General features: G+C 48.9%; 1 protein-coding gene across 3 annotated transcripts; it reads right to left on the bottom strand.

Moving 5' to 3' along the window:
- Nucleotides 1-14,894: 14,894 nt before the first annotated feature.
- LOC100832485 (bidirectional sugar transporter SWEET5) lies at nucleotides 14,895-16,513 on the bottom strand. 3 transcript variants are annotated; one of them, XM_010239441.2, is made up of 3 exons: nucleotides 16,438-16,513; nucleotides 15,467-15,992; nucleotides 14,895-15,366 (listed from the first exon to the last, which is right to left on the bottom strand). In XM_010239441.2, exons 2-3 carry the CDS (start codon nucleotides 15,923-15,925, stop codon nucleotides 15,100-15,102), a joined length of 726 nt encoding a protein of 241 aa, XP_010237743.1. In that variant the 5' UTR covers nucleotides 15,926-15,992; nucleotides 16,438-16,513; the 3' UTR covers nucleotides 14,895-15,099. The 3 variants fall into 3 exon arrangements, with proteins under 3 accessions (XP_010237743.1, XP_024310703.1, XP_010237742.1); XM_024454935.1 differs by lacking the exon at nucleotides 16,438-16,513 and adding an exon at nucleotides 16,112-16,351; XM_010239440.3 differs by lacking the exon at nucleotides 16,438-16,513 and adding an exon at nucleotides 16,227-16,351.
- Between the last annotated feature and the right edge of the window lie 3,245 nt (nucleotides 16,514-19,758).

Here is a 19,758-nt window from a genome sequence, read left to right as displayed (position 1 = left end):
TAAACCCTTTGGCCAAATTTGACAAACTTGACCTTTTTGGAAAGCTCTCAACCTGTAGAATCCTTTGGGACTGTTTAAATTTCAATTTGAATATTTGAGTCACAGTCAATTTATAGAATAGGTTTTAATGCCATTTAATTCATAACTAATTATTTAAAAATCCTTTTTAAATGAAACCAGTGCCCAAAATTTTGTTTTGGTGTACTCTGTCCATTGGGTTTTTAATCAATTGTTTGGCCGATGCCAATAAAACTATAATTTAGGTTTTTAATCAATTGTTTATGCCTTTTGTTTAAAACCCTAATACATTATTTTAATTACCAATGCTTAAGATCGGTTGATCACCCAAATAAAATAAATCAAATCATGTCACATGTTTGCATCGCATCATAGCATACTTTATTTTTGTCATGATGTGAATTGTGTGTTTATGTGTGTGTATATTATTTGTATTTGAATAGTTTGCTCGGAGAGCGAACCTTGTGATTGTGACGAGTGTTTGAACTCCAACTGCTACCAAGGCAAGTTCACTTTGATCATATCCTATTACTGTTGTTTTTTAAATACTTATGCATTACAGTTGTTTGTAGAAATGCATTGATAAGATTATTACTCGTACTTATGATGCCTATGATTGACCTACTAGCTATAGGGTTACCTTTGCCATGAATGCTCCACCAATAGCCATCGTGATTAGTTTTGCTTAGCCATGCTATGTTAGTAAACATGGGAGGGAATCCCAATCACTGTGAAATGATGATGTGGAGTGATTTTGGAAACTTGGCAAAAACAACCCAAATGAACCATCCTGGATGGACTGCTTCGAGATTTTGAGATGTTATGCGACGTCAAGTCCATTTCTATGGGTCCCTCTGAGTCGCATCTCCGTGGATTCGGAGATGGATCGTCCATGGACATCTCTTCCGTGGATTCCGGGAGCGCTTGCGTCGCAAATGTGGAATGCCACCTGGGGTATCAGAGACTGGACTAGTTTCCTGTTTAGTAGCTTTCAGTACAACCACAAGCTAATATGGGCTCTGGCTGGATGGAGTAAGAAATATGAACCCAGATCCGAGGGATTGTACTGAGGTAGTTGTGTAGGTGGGAGCGCGGGTCCCTCAGGTGGTCTGGGTGAGTATGTTCTAAAAATTCTAGAAGTCGATGCCGTTGCTACTCCACCCGGAGGACAGCAAGGGATTAACACGTCGATTTGTTGTGAGGAATGTGTACAACCTCTCGAGAGTGTCAAACTAAGTACTTAGCCGTGTCCCCGGTTACGGACAATTATGAGCAACTAGATATGGGGGCTGTAAGGAAAGTCTCACTCATTCCAACTTCTTAAATAAAATGAATGGTTTGAACTTGGGTTTAGGAGCATTGATGTATCTACTCAATGTCCTTAGATTAATAGGAGCATCGGTGTTTCTACCCGGTGTCCATTAGTTAACAATATTGTAACATTCAATCTTGAAACTATGTGTGCTAGTGAGTCGATCCAGGGATTAGCACAAATAAGCACAGAGATCCAACCCTGTACGGGGGCGGTCGCTTCAGATGGTATCAGAGCAATGTGTTGCCTGTAGAAACGTGACCCCAGCTTCAAATAGGATGAGACCAAACCATAAGACCAAACCTTAGGATTATTTCTTATCCTATCTATACATATATTTTACTCCTTATCCCGATTCATCTAATTCTTCGCATTTATATCTTACTTATGCATGACATGTTTGTTGATACACCAAATACTATGCCTTATACCACATATGCATGTTTATTTTATTGTACCACAGATGCATATATGTTTATGTTATACCATCCACCACTATAATCATGTTGCCATGTTATCCCCATAATATTATGCATCCAATTTTATTTTGCAATTCCACCATTTATATTAAATTTTATCACTTTATTCCCACTCTACTACCTCTACTTTATTCTTTATTTTATTTTCATACATCCGACCATTTGACCATCTCACTGATACTCCCTCATCTTCCTTCTTTATTTTCTATAGATGGGAAACCCAACACCGTTCGGCAACGTACCGCCGTTTACCCGTGTCTACTACCCCTTTTGCTCTACCTTTCCGCTGCAAGTTTTTGAAACAATATTCTTGTTATCTTGAAAACTCTATTTGTTATGCTAACCCAAGGGGTCATGCAAGTTTGTAAGTACAATTAATTCTGGATGATACGATGTAATAAAGTACTTTTGACCTTTGTATCTTGGTATTACATCTTTAAACTGTGTGTGCTAGTGAGTCGATCCAGGAACTAGCACAAATAAGCATAGAGATCCAACCCTGTACGGGGGCGGTCGCTTCATCTGGGCTCCTACGTTCCATCATATTTGAGTAGGTCAGAAGGTGGCTTGAAATTTCTTGGCATCCTAGTTCGGCGAATCCGACGACTGAAGCATGGCGCTCCACACGCTTCGTGGTCTGAATCAGGAGAGTCCTCTCTGCAGCCGATAGGCGACTATCGGCTCGACGAGGAGATTGACTCCTTCTGTGAGGGTTTTGTCTGTGCTCGTTTTGACCCGAGTCAGGCATTCGACGATCATGCTGAGGCTCGCCATCCTTATGAGGCAGGGCGGTCAGGTTTTGCTTGATACACGAAGCTCCCGCTTTAGCTAATCCCTTAAGGATTTGCTTGCGAACGCGCCATCGCGGGTCATTGTTGGGCAGTGGGATTGACTGTAGATAAGTACTCGTAGCTCAGAGTGCCTCTTCAGTAATCCCAAGTGTCACCTCGTTGCGATCATCTGCTAACAGGAAGCTTGAGGAGAGATCACGAACCGCATGTGTATTGTCTTCCTCGGGTAATTTATGGAAACGGGACCCGCGATAGGCGTTTCGAAGAAGGGGAGCACTTCTGTCCAAGGTGTCGGATAACTCCGGCCGAGCCTTTATGGACGCTTGAAGTTCCTCCTCTATCTTCTTAAGTTTGTCAGCTTCGAGCTTTTGTTGCTTAACAAACCCTTCTTTTTCTTTGACCAAGTTGAAGCGGTTCCTGGCTAAGGAGTTCGCATATAATTCCAACTCCGCAGGAGATGGATCATCCATGAGAACACCCGAGTCAAGGGCTGATTGAACCCGCGACATCTCCGCTGCTGGATGACCACCTTGCAGATTTACAATCATATCCGCAGTCGAAGGAGTTGAGGTGACAGGGTTTGTCATGAAGACTTGGGCAATGGCGCACTTGGGCGCAGGATTGCTGCTGTCATGGCAGCCTTCTTGTTCCAAGCAGTCGCCAGCGTCACTTGGGACGGGGCTTTCGGCGCGACAAGGCGAATTGGCTTCGACCCCAGAGGGAGTCTCGAGGGAGTCCTGCCCTCAGAGTGGTTCCGCCAGATCCGTCAGCGGGATCTTACCTGAAGGTGAAGAAAGAAGCGTCTTATCCCGAGTTGGAGTAGTTAGATCTGATAGTCGAAGGATGCCAGCTCAGTCGGCTCGGAGATAGAACTCCCCGAATACGAGATCCATGCCAGTATCGAGCGCGTCGAATACCGCGCGGCTGGCGGGAGGGTGAACGGTAAAGTGAAAGGACCCGAAGGTCATCGACTCCGCCCGAGTCGACGACGGGTTTGAAGAGTCTAAAACCGCCGAGATCGTGTTTCCAACAAACTTCTTTCCCACAGACGGCGCCAATGACGAAGATGTATCTTCGACAATGTCCATATTGATGGACTTGTATCAGGGAAAGCGCAGTGTGTGTGGGCGAACTCGTCGGCTAACAAGGACACAGGGGACACGATTGACCCAGGTTCAGGGCCCTCGATGAGGTAATACCCCTACGTCCTGTTTGTCGGATCTGTATTGATGAGTCGATTACAATGGGGTGCCGCAGAGTCTACATGCACCGAGTCGTCGAGTGCGTCTAGGAGGCTTGTATCTAAGTTGGGGTATCCTCTTGGCTCCCCCTCCTAGTCATTTATATATGCAGGAACTCAGGTTTGAGGTAGAGTCCAAGTCGGTTACAATGATGAGATATACTCTAATTAACCTTCCTTGTCTTGATTCGCAAGATTTGGCATGTAGACTCCTGGAGTCGAAGTAGGCTTCCTTGTGGGGCCCCACCTAGACTATACCTGGTATACTCGAGTCGAGTACGTGGTTAGTCATAACCACGTCACCAGGAGGGGGAGCCAAGAGGACACCTCCCATCTTAGATAGAAGTTGCCTAGACGCACTCGACGACTCTGTGCCTCTAGACTCTGCGGCACCTCATTGTAATGGACTCATCAATACAAATCCGACAAGCAGTACGTACGGGTATTACCTCGTCGAGGGCCCTGAACCTGGGTAAATCGTGTCCCCTGTGTCCTTGTTAGCCGACGAGTTCGCCAACACACACTCGAAATTTTCCTAGATACAGGTCCATCAATATGGACATTGTCGAAGTCACATCTTCGTCACTTACTAACATGTAAACTCCCTATATATAGAGCATCGGCCTGTGATGAATTCTCACGGCAAACCAAACCAATCTTCCCTATTTCTCTCTTGGTATTAGAGCCCCGATCACGATGTCAGACCCCGCGATCGCCATCCCTCCGCTGAGCAGCTTCATCACCGTCCGGCTCACGTCCGCGAACTTCCTTCTCTGGAAGGCTCAGGTGGCTCTACGGACATATTCATGACACCATTGTCACGCCGCTCAAGACCATGGTCACCCGGACCAATCCGGCGTACATCACCTGGTACTGCCATGACAAGCTCGTCCTCAGCACCTTGTTGTCGTCCATGACAGAGGAGGTTCTCGGCCAGGTCATGCGCTGCACCACTGCCGTCGAAGTGTGGGAAGCACTCATTGCCATGTTCTCATCTTCGAGCAAGGCGAAGAAGATGCAGATTTGATGCCAGTTGTCGAACACGAAGAAGAGGGACATGTCAGCCACAGACTACTTCAACAAGATGAAGAGCCTCGCCGACACGATGGCAACCATCGGCAAACCCCTCGATGGAGAGGACTTTGTTGGCTATGTCCTCGGAGGTCTCGGATCGAAATACGATCCACTCGTCGCCTCCCTCACCACCGGAGTTGAAGATCTGAGTACCAATGACTTGTACTCTCATCTTGTCACCTTCGAGCAGCGTCTTGCAGAGAACAGCGCCCAACAGGACATCGTCTCATCTGCGAACAATGTCACACGCAGCAAGGGCAACTCCAACCGCAATGGTGGCGGGCGCAACAACTCCAACAACAGACGCTCCAACGGTCGCAACGACAACACCCGCACCGACAACCGCAACTCGAACAACCGCCGCACCAACTAGAATGGCGGGAGCAAGGTGCAGTGCCAGGTGTGCAACAAGTTTGGCCACGACGCGCTGAGGTGCCGCCAGCGCTTCAACCACGCCTACCAGCCTGACGATCAGCAGGACTGTGACGGCAACTCCGCCGGACCTGGAGGCTACTCCGTCGACACCAACTGGTACGTCGATACTGGTGCGACGGACCACCTCACGAGCGACCTCGACAGGTTGCACGTGCATGAGCGCTACAAGGGAAAGGGCCAACTCCAAGTTGCCAACGTTCAGGTTTGCAAATAGCGCACATTTGTCATTCTGTGATTCCCGGCTTATCTAAACTCATTGTCCTAAAAAATGTCCTGCATGTTCCTAAAATCAAGAAACATCTTTTTTCTGTCACTAAACTCACTAATGATAGTAATGTTTCTGTGGAGTTTCAACCAAATTCTTTTCTTGTTAAGGACCTAGCAACGAGAACAATACTCCTTCGAGGTAAACGCAGAGGCGATCTCTACCCCACGCCGGCGTCGTCGTCATCTCATCCGTCTCTGGCGTCTCAACATCAAGGCCTCTCCAGCATCTCCATCACCAAAGGGCACTGGCATCCCACGCCTTCAGTAGTTGAGTCGGTTCTTCGGTCAAATAAGCTTCTGTTTTCTACTAGTAGTAGTGATTCTTCAGTTTGTGATTCTTGTCAGCGAGCAAAGGTTCATCAACTTCCTTTTAATAGATCTCATCATGTTACTACATCCCCTCTTGAACTTATTCATTCTAATGTCTGCGGACCGGCAATCACTTCAGTCGGTGGTTTTAAATACTATGTAAGTTTCTTGGATGATTTCAGTCGCTATACTTGGATCTATCTCCTTAAACACAAATCTGAAGTTGAACAAATGTTTTATTCTTTCCAGAAGCTAGCCGAACGAACCCTTAACACTGAAATTCGTGCAGTTCAATCTGATTGGGGTGGAGAGTATCATCGACTAAATCGTTATTTTAATGACACTGTCATCTCTCATCATGTTTCATGTCCCCGTACATCTGCACAAGATGGCATCGTTGAACGCAAGCATAGGCATATCGTTGAAACCGGCATATCTCTCTGTAACATCCCAAATTTTCAAAACCCTTCATATGCATTGCATTTGATAAGCATCATGTCACCTTTGCATTTAATCACATTTAAAACCCTAAAGGTCAACTCAGAAAAACCCATTAACAAAAGTGCTTTTATTTGAATCTGGCTTTTCACCCTTCTTTTGTTAATTGCATTTTAACCCATCAGGGTTTTGGCATAAAAAAGGGGTTTAATGCAATGATAATGCTACCCCATATATTGGTATTTGAATTGGATTTGAAACACTAAATTTTTTAATAGCTAAAAAGCCCTAAAGGCTAGTTTATAGGAAAAAGTATTTTTAAATATTTTATCTTGAGGGAATTCTTGTCCCGGAGGTTAAATCATATGAAGATATGATTTTACAAATTTTTTTGCATTTTATTTGGTTTGATTTGGAGCTTTGAATCAAAAGTAGTATTCAAAAACAGAAAATAGAAAAAAAATGAACAAAAAAAAAGAAACGGCCGGCCCGGCCAAATGGGCCGAACCGGCCCACTTACCTTAGCGCGTCGAGCCCGGCCGCAGCCCAGCGCGCGCCCCTGAGCCACTGACGGGCGGGCCCCACCCGTCAGTATCACCTTCCACCTCCAACTGCCGGCCCGAAGACTCCGCGCAGTCTGACTCCACCACGCGCACGCCTCCACTCCGATTTCTCCGCGACCACTCCCCCATACCTGAGTCCAAGCGCGTTGGTTTAAAGCCCCAGCACTCCCCTCACTTTCCCCCTTAATCTCCCTCTCTATTGCACCCCCAAACCGACGAAGCGCCCGCCGAAATCCGCATCTGCCGCCGCTGTTTCGAGCTCGTCGCCGGCAAACCGAGGGGTCCAAGCCGCCGCCGCTTACTTCCCCTTCTTCCCCTCCCCATTGCGCAACTTTTGACGCGCTTCCTTTTTCTTTTGGTTCACCATAGGCTGCCGCCACCAAGCTCGTCAGAGCTCACCGCCAGCCGCCACCGTCCCGACGTCCTAGGCCTCACCATCGTCCACGCCGAGCAAGCCCGCGGCCGCCATCGACTCCGCCTCGTCAAGCCGCACCCCTCCGTCCCCTTCCCGAAGCCGGACCGCCCGCGCCGCCGTCCCCCCGAAGCCGCCGCCGCCACTGAGCTCGCCCGAGACAGGGCCGCCGCTGGAGGTAAACATGAACACCCTCACCCGTCCAATCTAGATCCAACGTCCAGGATTAGATCACTAATCGAAGGGGTATGGGCCAATATGGACCGCTCGATCTTCTTTAAATCTGACGGCCTTGATTTATTCCCAACCCGAACCGGTACCGGCTAATGAAAACACGCCATGTGTCACCCTTTTAATTAAAATGTTTCCCGGACCGAAATTTTAAAAAGGGACTTTTGCAGAAAAGCCCCTGAAACTTCAAACGTTCATATCTTTTAAACCATTTGCCCAAAAATCATGACCCGCACCTTTCTGGAATCCTCACAACTCGTAGAATCTTTTGGCATAGTTTAACTTTGAATTTGAACAACTTTAACAGAACAAACTTACAGATTTCTTAGTTATGGTTTAAAATTCATATGAATTGTTTCAAAATAATTTTTAACATGTTAGCATGTTATAAAATGTTTAAAAGGTTACCCTCTGTCCATTAGTATCAGAGGGGAAAATATTTTATAAATAATCTTGCTGCACCAAATTAATCTTGTTCCATGCCTTACAAAAATCAAATAAGCTTTTAATTAAACTCACCTTTGTTTCGTACAAAGTAAATATTTTCCTCTTAGTGTTTAATCTGTCCAAACCTTTTGTAAAGCTCCTTAAAACAGAAGCTAAACTTGTTAAGTTTAGAACCAACCTAAGTGTGCATCTTCATGACTATTGCATCATGGCATGTTTTTGTATTTAATGGCATGTTTATGTGTGTGTATTCTTTTATTTTAGATTGTTTGGAGTGTGAACCTTGTTGTTGCCAAAAGTGCGAGAAGTATCACAACTTTGGACAAGGCAAGTTTTACTTTGATCATCTCCCAAATATTTTTACTATGCACTAGTTGCTTTATTAGTTGCATTAGAAATATTATTTGTATCTCTATGCTAGCTACAAAACCCAGGTAGTATAGTTTTACCCTTGCCATTACCATGCTACCAATTTGCCATCGATTGTTGTTGAATGCTAAGCTATGGTAGTATCGTGAGAGAATTATTACATTATGATAATGTTATGTTTATGGAGAAATGAGATGTTTTATTAGAGTATGGCAAAACAATTAATTTAATGAACCATCCTGTGTGGACGGCTTTGAGGCTTTAGATGTTATGCGACGTCAAGTTCATTTCTATAAGACCATTTCTATGAGTCGTCTCTCCGTGGATTCGGGAGCGCCTGCGTCGCAAATGTGGAATGCCACCCGGGGTATCCGGAGACTAGACTAGTTTCCTATTTAGTAGCTTCTAGTACAACCACATGCTGAATGGGCTCTGGCGGGATTGAGTAAGTTGTTTGAACCCAGGTCCGGAGAATTGTACTGAGATAGCATGTGTAGGGGGAGCGTGATTCTTCTGTGGTCTGGGGAATGACTTCTGAAAGTCTTGTAATCGATGACGTTGCTACTCTACGCTGAGGACAACAATGGATTAACACGTCGGTTTCTTGTGGGGAATGTGTACAACCTCTCGAGAGTGTAAAACTAAGTACTTAGCCATGTCCCCGGTTACGGACATTCATGAACAACTGGATAGTGGAGCTGTAAGGATAGTTTCACTCATTCCAACTTCATAATAAGACTTGATGGGTTGAACTTGTGATAGGAGCAGTCGTTGATGTCTATCCGGTGTCCTTAGTTTAATAGGGGCATCGGTGTGTCTACCCCATGTCCAATAGTGACAAAACTATTTTGTTTAAATTGATAGGATGAAACAAAGATGCTTTTATGCAAATAGCCTGAACTCCACCTTGCTAGATTATGCATGTACTTGGTAGGTTCTGATATAACAACTAGTGATCTTGCCAATACATTCAATGTATTGACCCTAGTGGCTGCATCGTTTGATGATGCAGGAAGCTCCGACAAAGAGTGAGGGTACGTATTTGCCTTGGGGTTACGGGCCTACATTCCAACATGGTCTCATCGTGGTGTAGATGTAGCCCTTGTATCTTTCGCTTTCCGCTGTTGAACTTTTGTTTTAATTCGAGCTAACCCAAGTGGTTATGCCAGTTTGTAAGTATTCTTAAATTCTGCATATTGCGTTGTAATACTTGAGACCATTGTTTTATGATATTACATCTTGAAACTGTGTGTGCTAGTGAGTCAATTCAGGGACTAGCACTAAAAGCACAGAGATCGAACCCTTGTAGGGGGCGGTCGCTTCACTCTCCTTGGTCATTCCTCTCTTCCAGCAAACTTTTCGGATGAAGCTTTTCTTGCTGCATGCTATCTTATTAACCGTATGCCCACTCGAGTGTTGCAGAATTCGACTCCACTCACTCCCCTCCTTGGTGATATACTGGACTACACGTTTCTTCATGCCTTCGGCTGTGCATGCTGGCCCAATCTTCGTCCCTATAACAATCGCAAGCTCATGTATCGCTCCACGCTCTGCGTTTTCCTAGATTATAGTAGTCGGCACAATGGCTACAAGTGTTTGGATCGTTCCACCGGGCGCATCTACATATCCCGTGACGTCGTTTTCAATGAGCATGTTTTTCCTTTTGCCTCTTCTGATGCATCCAGCCAAAACACTAAGTCATGTCGTTCCACTTCTCCTTCTACCGAGCCGGGTATCCAGGATGACGAACGACGTTATGAGCTTTCGCTGATAAATCCTGACAACTCTGCCTCGAGCAGTTCCTCGTATGATGCAGGCACCAGCAGCGATTCCTCATCTGGAGATTCGGCGCCACCGCCACCGTCCCCGCGCAGCCCGGCCACACCACCGTTTGTGGCCGCTCCATCACCAGCGCCGTCCACACCTGCATCAACAAATTCGTCGGATACCCCGGATCCCTTGATTGCGTCGCCATCGGCCGCCGCCTCCTCGGCTGCACCGCCGCCCCCGGTAGGACACCACATGGTCACATGGCTCAAGGACAACATCGTCCAACACTTGGTGCCCACGGACGGTACCATCCTCTATGACCCCAAGCGTCGTGCCTTCCTCGCTCTGCCAGTCTCCCATCGCGACGCCCTCTCCGACGAACCATGGCAGCGCGCCATGGAGGATGAGTTCGCTGCTCTCCAACACAACCAGACGTGGTCCTTGGTCCCCCGACGTCCAGGGCAGAACGTCATTGGGTGCAAGTGGGTCTTCAAGATCAAGGAGCGGCTCGACGGCTCCATCGACAAGCACAAAGCTCGCCTCGTCGCGAAAGGCTATACACAGCAGCATGGGATCGACTACACCGACACGTTCAGCCCCGTGGTGAAGTCAGCTATGGTTCGCTTGGTGCTCTCCTTCGATGTCGCCCGAAACTGGAGTCTCCGTCGGATCGACATTAGCAATGCCTTCCTCCATGGTCTTCTTGACGAGACCGCCTACATGCAGCAGGCACCGGGGTTTGAGGATGCTCGTTTTCCCACCCATGTCTGCAAGCTCTCCAAGGCACTATATAGCCTGAAGCAGTCCTCTCGGGCGTGGTTTGCTCGCCTTAGTGATCGGCTCCACCAACTTGGTTTTGAGCCGTCTCGTGCCGACACGTCTGGTCATCCTTGCCCGTGGAGATTGATATGGACATGCTAACCATGGATACGACCTTTGGTACCCTCAATTCTATAATATTTGACAAGATTTATAATCAGGTGAATTCAAGTAGTAATTGTTTTCATTTTCATATTTATGAAGAGGCGGAGCTACTACTATCTTGTCTCGTCTTATTACGTAGACATCTTGTCGAGCTTTTCAAATCTAAGGTCAAGATGAGATACGATGGAGACGAACGGGAGGGCCAACAAGAATCAAGCATCCATATAGCTGAGAGGGAAGGATTTCAAGTGTACTTTCCAACAAATCAAACGGCATATGATTCGGAGCTTGCTAGAGAAAGATATCACGAATTAAAGTTGAATCCGATTTGGGTCCGAGCTGTCAGGAGACCCGAATTTGTTTTAATCACCCAGGCCGCATCCGGAGTCCAAATCAAGCAAACAACTACTTGTTGGAAAGGTAATTACAAGAACTTTCCAACGGATCTGGCCCCATCAAGAGATTCGACTCGTGCTGACCGTGGCGGACAAAACAAGCTGACGGATCTGTTTTTCTGTTTCCTAAAGAGTTGTAGTTTGTTAGGAAAGTTAGAGATAGAGTTGGATTTCGGCCTCCTTACTTAAGGTGGACAAAAATATCTCTCCATCCTCCTTTATATACCCCATGAGCCCCCCTAAGGAGCCTTGGGTTTTGATTAGATAAAATTTAGCCATCTTTGCTACTTTCGTGTAATCGCGTGTGTCGGTTAGACCACCTGTTTTACCGTCGTCAAGACTCCAACTTATCGTCTCGTTGAGACATTGGTTTGAAAAAGTATACTCGCAATTTTAGATTGCATCCGCTATTTATCTTGTTCTTGCTTGTTCTTCGATTGCTTGCAGGAACAAAGACTTTCGTGGTCAGGTTGATCGTGCCCCCGCGTGATCAATAACCCTCTGGAGTTGGTGTATCGATTGCTAAGACGCTGCCTCCTAGGCCGTAGTCAGATCGTCAACGTCACCTCCTACCCAAATCGAGAGTTATTAATCTCATCGAAAGATCGGGCCACCCCGACCCCGCATCAGAGATCTTCTCATGTATATGCTGGTCTATGTCGACGACATTGTATTGTCATTGCCAATTCAAGCGACGCCGCCACCGGCCGCCTTCTGGCTGAGCTAGCGGCTTCGTTCCCCGTCAAGGACTTGGGTCCACTCCACTACTTTCTTGGCATCGAGGTGGCTCACACTGCAGGGGTCATGACACTCACCCAACAAAAGTATGCTCTTGATCTACTTCACAGGTCAAGTATGGAGAAGTGCAAGCCGATTTCGACGCCCATGGCTTTCCGGGACAAGCTCTCCACCGAATCTGGTGTTCCTCTCGGACCTGACGATGCATTCAATTATAGAAGCATGGTTGGAGGACTGCAGTATCTCATTCTCACCAGGCCCGATATTTTCTTTTCTACCGTGAAGAGCTTCATGCGCTAGCCAACGCAACCAAAAGACCAATCTGATGGAAGGGGATAGTCAATCCACTTATACTTCAACACTCCCCCTCACGTGTGGCTCCCTCAGGCCTAGACGTGGATCGAAAGTGGGCTGCAATTTTAATTGTGCTAACCGGGTCTCGAACACAAGACCTCTTGACTTTGATATCATAAAGAGCTTCATGCGCTAACCAACGCAATCGAAAGACCGATCTGATGGAAGGGAATACGCAATCCACTTATACTTCAACAAGATTGATCTCATCGATAGTACAACTACGGCAACAACGATCTCGTGATCGTAACGCATTTTGTGATCTTTAAGGGTATGGAGCACACAATTCCCTCTCGTTACTTATGTCTAGTAGATAAGTTCTTGGGTTTCTTTCGTACTTCTCGTAAGAAAATTATTGTTTCTCATGCAACGAACCATTAGGTACGAACCATGCCTCCATTTCTTCTGGAAAAGTTGATTCCCTGTTGTGTCTGGATTCCGTCTTTGCGATCGGTAGCTCCAAAAACGATCGGTAATTTTTTTTGTGTGTGTTTTCACTTTTCACTCATGGTGTAGATTTCCTCGCTTGAGGTCGGCAGTCGTCAGCCAACGCCGATCGATCGATGGATCTCACCACGCGGGGAATTTGTTGACCATGATCGACCATGGGCCGGGGAAAGGTGTTGTACCGCGAGCCTTAATTTGTCACGAGCCATCATGACCACCTATATATGCGCTGCCATGTAATGGCCGGCAGGCCGCACACCGTAAGGTTGCGGCCGTGGGCGCCATGGCCGCTGGCGCACCGTGCGTGCTCGCTGCCGTCAAGTGTGTGCCCTGCTTGTCCTCCGTACGCCGTTCGGAGCGACGCCATCGAAGCTGTGCACGAGCGCCTGTGCCGCTATGTGCGTCAGCCAATGCACCAAGCCACGAGCCGATTCATGAGCTGCATGCACCGGCAACTCTGCCGCTATCGGGCGCGTGCGCCAATGCCACTGCCACCGCACGAGTCCCGCCACCGACGGCCTAGGGGCTACGCGACCCATCTCGGCCCAGTTGCCGAAAAAACTGCGACAGGTGAAATGGGCCGGAGGCCCAATAACAGGCCAGATTCGGTTCTTGATGGAAAACTTGGGGTCGACCTCCTCCTCCTCCTGATCGCTGGCCTTGTTATGATTTTTTTTTTGTTGACCCCTCAAAAAAATGATTTTTTTGTTGACCCTAAAAAATAATTTTTTTTGTTTATTTGGATTGAATTTGCATGATCAAATTGAAATGGATTGAAGTTAAAATTGGATGAATGATGGCAAATTTGTATGAAAGTGAAATTGGAGAGAACATGAAATGGAGGCCGTGTAATACGGGTTCCTAGTGGAGATGACACCTGTTTTTGGGCTCCTATTTATGGGAATTGGCCCCTATTGGCATTTTTAGGGGCTCTCTTTGGAGGCTAATGTTGGAGATGCTCTGATTACGAACTCATTAACACATTTACGGTATGGTTTACCTGCAGCTAGCCTTATCATTACCGATTGTAATCTCGATCGTGAACAACCGCATTAATGACTTCAATCACAAACCCGATGTTTGAGGATCTTGCCTGACATGCATGGTTGGACTTGACTCTTCGATGTGGGTATGTTTTCGGAGCTGGTAAAGCTATATGGGGAGGATGATTGACAGTGTCCTGATGACAAACGCCACCAAACCACAAGCGGAGCACTTAGACGACGTTGCAGCATGCATCCATATTGTACTTCCGTGAATAAGTCCATGTTAGGGAAAAGTGTTTGTGCCTTACTAGTTACTAGACCACATGGTCCTTGTTCCACGAGTGTCATGCATCCTCGCATCTCACCGGCCAAGGTATTTGAGGCTAAGTAATATTACAAGGTTCAGCTTGCCATAGCCCAAGAGAAGGCACCAATTGGAACCACCAGCTGGTTCAATTCGGTGTCGCCACCACCGTGAAGTTTAAGCTATGTGTGTCAGTGTGTGGTATCACACAGCATGTCTTTCCTTGGTATCGCTTCTTCATCTTGTGGTGGTCGATAATGGGACGAGGATTACCCGGAATGTGACATATGCCGAGGTCGAGGACCCCTTCACCGTAGGGTTGGATCAGGCGCTCTCTTCTGCTACTGGGATCAGGCGCTGAAAACCTTCAGGGTTGCTGCTCTTGCCTCATATAATATCAGATAGGAACCCATTTCCACCTGCCTCGCGCCAGAACGACCAGGGTCTGAATAAACTACTGAACAAACAAGCCATCCTGAGTCCTTCGCCGCTGGATATGAGCTACTGGTATCCAAAGCCATCGAAGCTGAACTGAAGAAGTCAGAAAATGTCGATTTCCCCTGTCCCAGATAGATTGTACTGCGCTGCATCTGAAAAAACATTGTAGTATTTCACTTTCTGCATGACAAACCCTCTGAACTTGCATGTACAATGGAACCGGGGAGCTGGGCTCCCTGTTCATCCAAAAAAAATTAAAGAAATAAAGAAAAAAAATCTTCTAAAGATGATGACAGAGTACATGTATGCATGTATACATCGTGAGAATGGGGCGTAGCTAGCTATTTTGATGCGCTAGCTATGCGGCGCGGCCGCCGGAGCGGACGCTGCTGCCACCGTCGTCGTCAACCTTGCTGCTGTCGCTCGCCATGGGCGTGGATCCGGCGTACCAGAAGTAGAGGAAGAGCTGGCCCAAGCAGAGCAGCGTGCCCGTGCCGTTGGGGATCGTGATGAAGATGTCGAATCGGATGAGCGCGTAGGTCGTCCAGCAGATGCTGTTCAGCAGGCTCACCAGCGACAGCGTCAACGGCATGTACTCCACGCTCTTGGTTGCGATCACCCGTTTCTACATCCATCCAACGCACAATTGGTTTGATTGTGTTTCAATGCATGGATGAATGCGTGTCCAAAAAGACAGAAAAATGTGTACATATATGTGCACGTACGATGACGGTGAGCGGCGCGGCATACATGAGCGTGCCGAAGAAGACGCAGATGCTGCCGACGACGAGGGAGCGGTCCTCGAAGGTGTGGGCGCCGAGGAGCACCCCCGCGGCGACGGCGGCGACGAAGAGGACCTCGACGCCGAGCATGATAAGCAGCTTGATCCTCTTGGGCCCGGGGGAGTAGGCGAAGAAGACGGCGAGGTAGACGGACTCGATGACGACCCCGGTGCCGTTGATGGTGATGACGAGGAAGCTGTTCGGGTGCACGAAGGGGAGCCCGTAGAGCACCCACAGCATGCAGTTGAGCAGCGTCGCCAGGTACGGGTCGGGGGCGTACTTCTCCACGTCCTTCTTCTGCACGATCTGGATGAATGTCGGCAGCGGCGACAGAAAAAGCCCGAAGGAGATCACGTTGCCCATCACCCCCACGATGTTCCGCACCTCGTCCGCGTTCACCATCTCCCGTTAATTAGCAATTATTCCCGTTTCGGCGCCCCCGGCCTGCTACCTGCTTCTTCTTCTTCTTCTGCTAGCAGGGATTTGCAATGCTGATCAGATGATGCGAGAGGTAATTAATTGCCCGGCCAGCTCTAGCTATAGCGCAAGTACTAGATAAGAACAATCGATTTGATGGAATTGAAGTACTATGAATTCAATCGGCAATGCGGCTACTCGAACAAGAATCGATCCGAGGCGCATTGCTTGCCCGTAAGCTTTGATTATATATGTGTGGTGCGGCACGATTGCAGCGGGGGCGTACAGTATAGCTGCGATCTGGATAAGGATGCTTAATTCCATTCGTGCCGCGTGCCTGCATGGTTAAAAATAGTACAGTGCTGGAGAATTAAGGAGCCTGTCTAGCTGTTTCAGCATGAGGTGCAGAGGCAACGTAGGGTTATATACCGATAAGGGACTGTCTATTCTAAGTCAACGTACTTGCAAACCAAGGGAGGAAGTAACAAGTATATAACCTCAAACAAAAGGGGATGAAGTTCAAGGCAGTTGGCGCCACGGCGCCATGACGTCATGTAACTGGCCGGTCCACACAGATCCGACGCTACCCTGCGAGCCCACGCCTATGAGCTTTCCCGCGTGGGCTGGCCCGTTATCGAGCCTGCAACCGCAACAAAACAAAAGAACACCCGTGACTGACCTTGTTTTTTTAAGGACCCGTGAGCTTTTTTTTTCGAACGGAGTCCGAGGACTCAATCTATTGATTAAAAATAATAGAGTTGTTCAATTAATTAACGGAAAACCGGGCAAAAACCATAACAAATGTCCAAAGCGTCGTCATGGAACATGACCACACTGGCCGACCTGGCCACCCACACACACTCAACGCACACTGCCAAAAGAAGATTGTTCTCGAGGTTGCACGTCATCACGTAAACACTCATCCTGAGTTGGCGACTCCGGTCGACTTCCCCCACAAGCACCCAAGAACAGGGACCCTGCCACCATAGGCACACGGGCTCATGCCGGCCCATGCCAACAGTGGGCCAACCTCGCTAGCGAGCAAAAGACGCCGATTCTGATGGCGACCTTTAGAGGAGCAATATGCAAGGCCAGCGCCTAATGAGAACCCCAGAGATCGGACCACCTATCACCAAGTCATCGTCATCACACATCACTCCTCTAAGCTGGCGATTCGGACTCCCCGACGACGAAGCAAGACCAATCCTTGGAACCAACGGACACGTCGGAGCACCGACTACCAAGACCATCGCCGCAGCCCAACCTCTGTCTATTCTAAGTCAACGTGCTTGCAAATCAAGGGAGGAAGTTTCCTAAGGGGAGGAAGTTCAAGGGAGTTGGCGCCGCGGTGCCATGTCGTCGTGTAACTGGCCAGTCCACGCAGATACGTAAAAACGCTACCCTGCGAGCCCACGCCTACGAGCTTTCCCGCGTGGGCCGGCCCATTAACCAGCCTGCAACCGCAAAAAAACAAAAGAACACCTGTGACTGACCTAGTTTTTTTATGGACGCGTGAGTTTTTTTTTCGAATGGAGTCGGAGGACTCAATCCATTGATTAAGAAGAGTAGAGTTGTCCGATTAATTAACAGAAAACTGGGCAAAAACCGTAACAAATGTCCAAAGCGTCGTCATGGAACATGACCGCAGTAGGACCACACTGGCTGACCTAGCCACCCACACTTACTCAACGCACACTGCCGCAAGAAGATTGTTGTCGAGGTTGCACGCAGAAATCATCATCATCACGTAAACACTCACCCTGAGTTGGCGACTCCGATCGACTTCCCCCACAAGCACCCAAGAACAGGGACCCTGCCACCATAGGCACACGGGCTCGTGCCGGCCCATGCCAAACAGTGGGCCACCCTCGCTAGCGAGCAAAAGACGCCGATTCTGATGGCGACCTTCAGAGGAGCAATATGCAAGGCCAGCGCCTAATGAGAACCCCAGAGATCGGACCACCTATCACCAAGTCATCGTCATCACACATCGCTCCTCTAAGCTGGCGATTCGGACTCCCCGACAACGAAGCAAGACCAATCCTTGAAACCAACGGACACGTCGGAGGACCGACTACCAAGACCATCGCCGCAGCCCAACCTCTGTTTATTCTAAGTCAACGTACTTGCAAATCAAGGGAGGAAGTTTCCTAAGGGGAGGAAGTTCAAGGGAGTTGGCGCCACGGTGCCGTACCATCGTGTAACTGGCCAGTCCACGCAGATACGTAAAAACGCTACCCTGCGAGCCCACGCCTACGAGCTTTCCCGCATGGGCCGGCCTGTTATCCAGCTTGCAACCGCAACAAAACAAAAGAACACCTGTGACTGACCTAGATTTTTTATGGACACGTGAGTTTTTTTTTTCGAATGGAGTCGGAGGACTCAATCCATTGATTAAGAAGAGTAGAGTTGTCCGATTAATTAACGGAAAACCGGGCAAAAACCATAACAAATGTCCAAAGCGTCGTCATGGAACACGACCGCAGTAGGACCACATTGGCAAACCTGGCCACCCGCACTCACTCAACGCACGCGGCTGCCGAAAGAAGATTGTTGTCAAGGTTGCACACAGAAATCATCGTCGTCACGCAAACACTCCCCTTGAGCTAGCACTCCGACTTCCCCACAAGCACCCAAGAATGGGGACCCTACCACCGTAGGCCCGCGGGCTCGCGCCGGCCCATGCCAAACAGTGGGCCACCCTCGCTAGAGAGCAAAAGACGCCGATTCTGATTGCGAGCTTCAGAGGAGCAATATGCAAGGCCAGCGCCTAATGAGAACCCGAGAGATCGGACCACCTATCACTAAGTCATCATCGTCACACATCCCTTCTCTGATATGGCGATTTCGACTCCCCAACGACGAAGCAAAACCAATCCTTGGAAACCAACGGACACGTCGGAGAACCGATTACCAAGACCATCGCCGTAGCCAAACCTCTGCTCAACACCACCGTCGCTACCACCAAAGTCGCTAACGGACATCTAGCTGACCACTTGTCCCACGGCAGGTACAAACTCCAAAAGCGATGCCACGAAGATGATGCCTCCAGGAACGTGAACAACGTCCACGGGCGTTGCCATCATAGACCCCGGCCGAGGCCAGAACGCGGCTTTCGCCGGGGCCTACTCCAGCCGCATCTCACGCAAACGGATCCAACTCCAAAGACCGCTGCCATGCACACCCACGAAGGAGTGGTTTCAGACCATAACCAGGAGAGAGCCGCATCGCAGACGACAGCACGACCCGAAAAGAACCCGTCGTCTTCCGCCGCACCGAAAGCACTGCCGACCACCAACTCCACCGCACCACCCCCACCGCTCACGAGCTCAGCCAAGGCAAGATCGGACGGATCCGGCCGGCCCGACCAAGCCCGGCTGCAGACCAACGGGAGGCGCCGCCCGCAACCCCGTTGTCCGCCGCCACACGCAAGAAAACACCACGCCACCAACCGCGAGCAGATCTGGCCGGCTGCTGCCGCGCGCCCACGCCCACCAGGCAGCCCCCTCGAGCTGCCGCCTCCCAGAGCCTCAGGCCCGCGCGCGTGCCGCCTCCCCACCGAGCTCCGCACCTTGTGGAGAAGAAGATGCCCCGCCGCCGCCGTCATGGCGGGCCACCCGGGTTTGCCCGTGGCTGACTCAGGGGGCGGCGAGGAGGAAGTAGGCCGGAGGCGAGGGTCTCTGCCACCCGAGGCGCCCCGTGTCGAACGACGCGGGGGCAGAGGGGGACGGGAAGCTCCCGAGGACTAAAATCTAGGAGCAAATATTGAACGGCAGGATGAAAGGGCATTTCTCTCCGAAGTGGTTTGGTGGTGACGA

This window comes from Brachypodium distachyon, chromosome 4 (assembly GCF_000005505.3).
Source record: "Brachypodium distachyon strain Bd21 chromosome 4, Brachypodium_distachyon_v3.0, whole genome shotgun sequence".
Lineage (NCBI taxonomy): Eukaryota > Viridiplantae > Streptophyta > Magnoliopsida > Poales > Poaceae > Brachypodium > Brachypodium distachyon.
The sequence above is the reverse complement of the archived record's forward strand: the minus strand, read 5'-3'. Positions and strand labels throughout refer to the sequence as shown.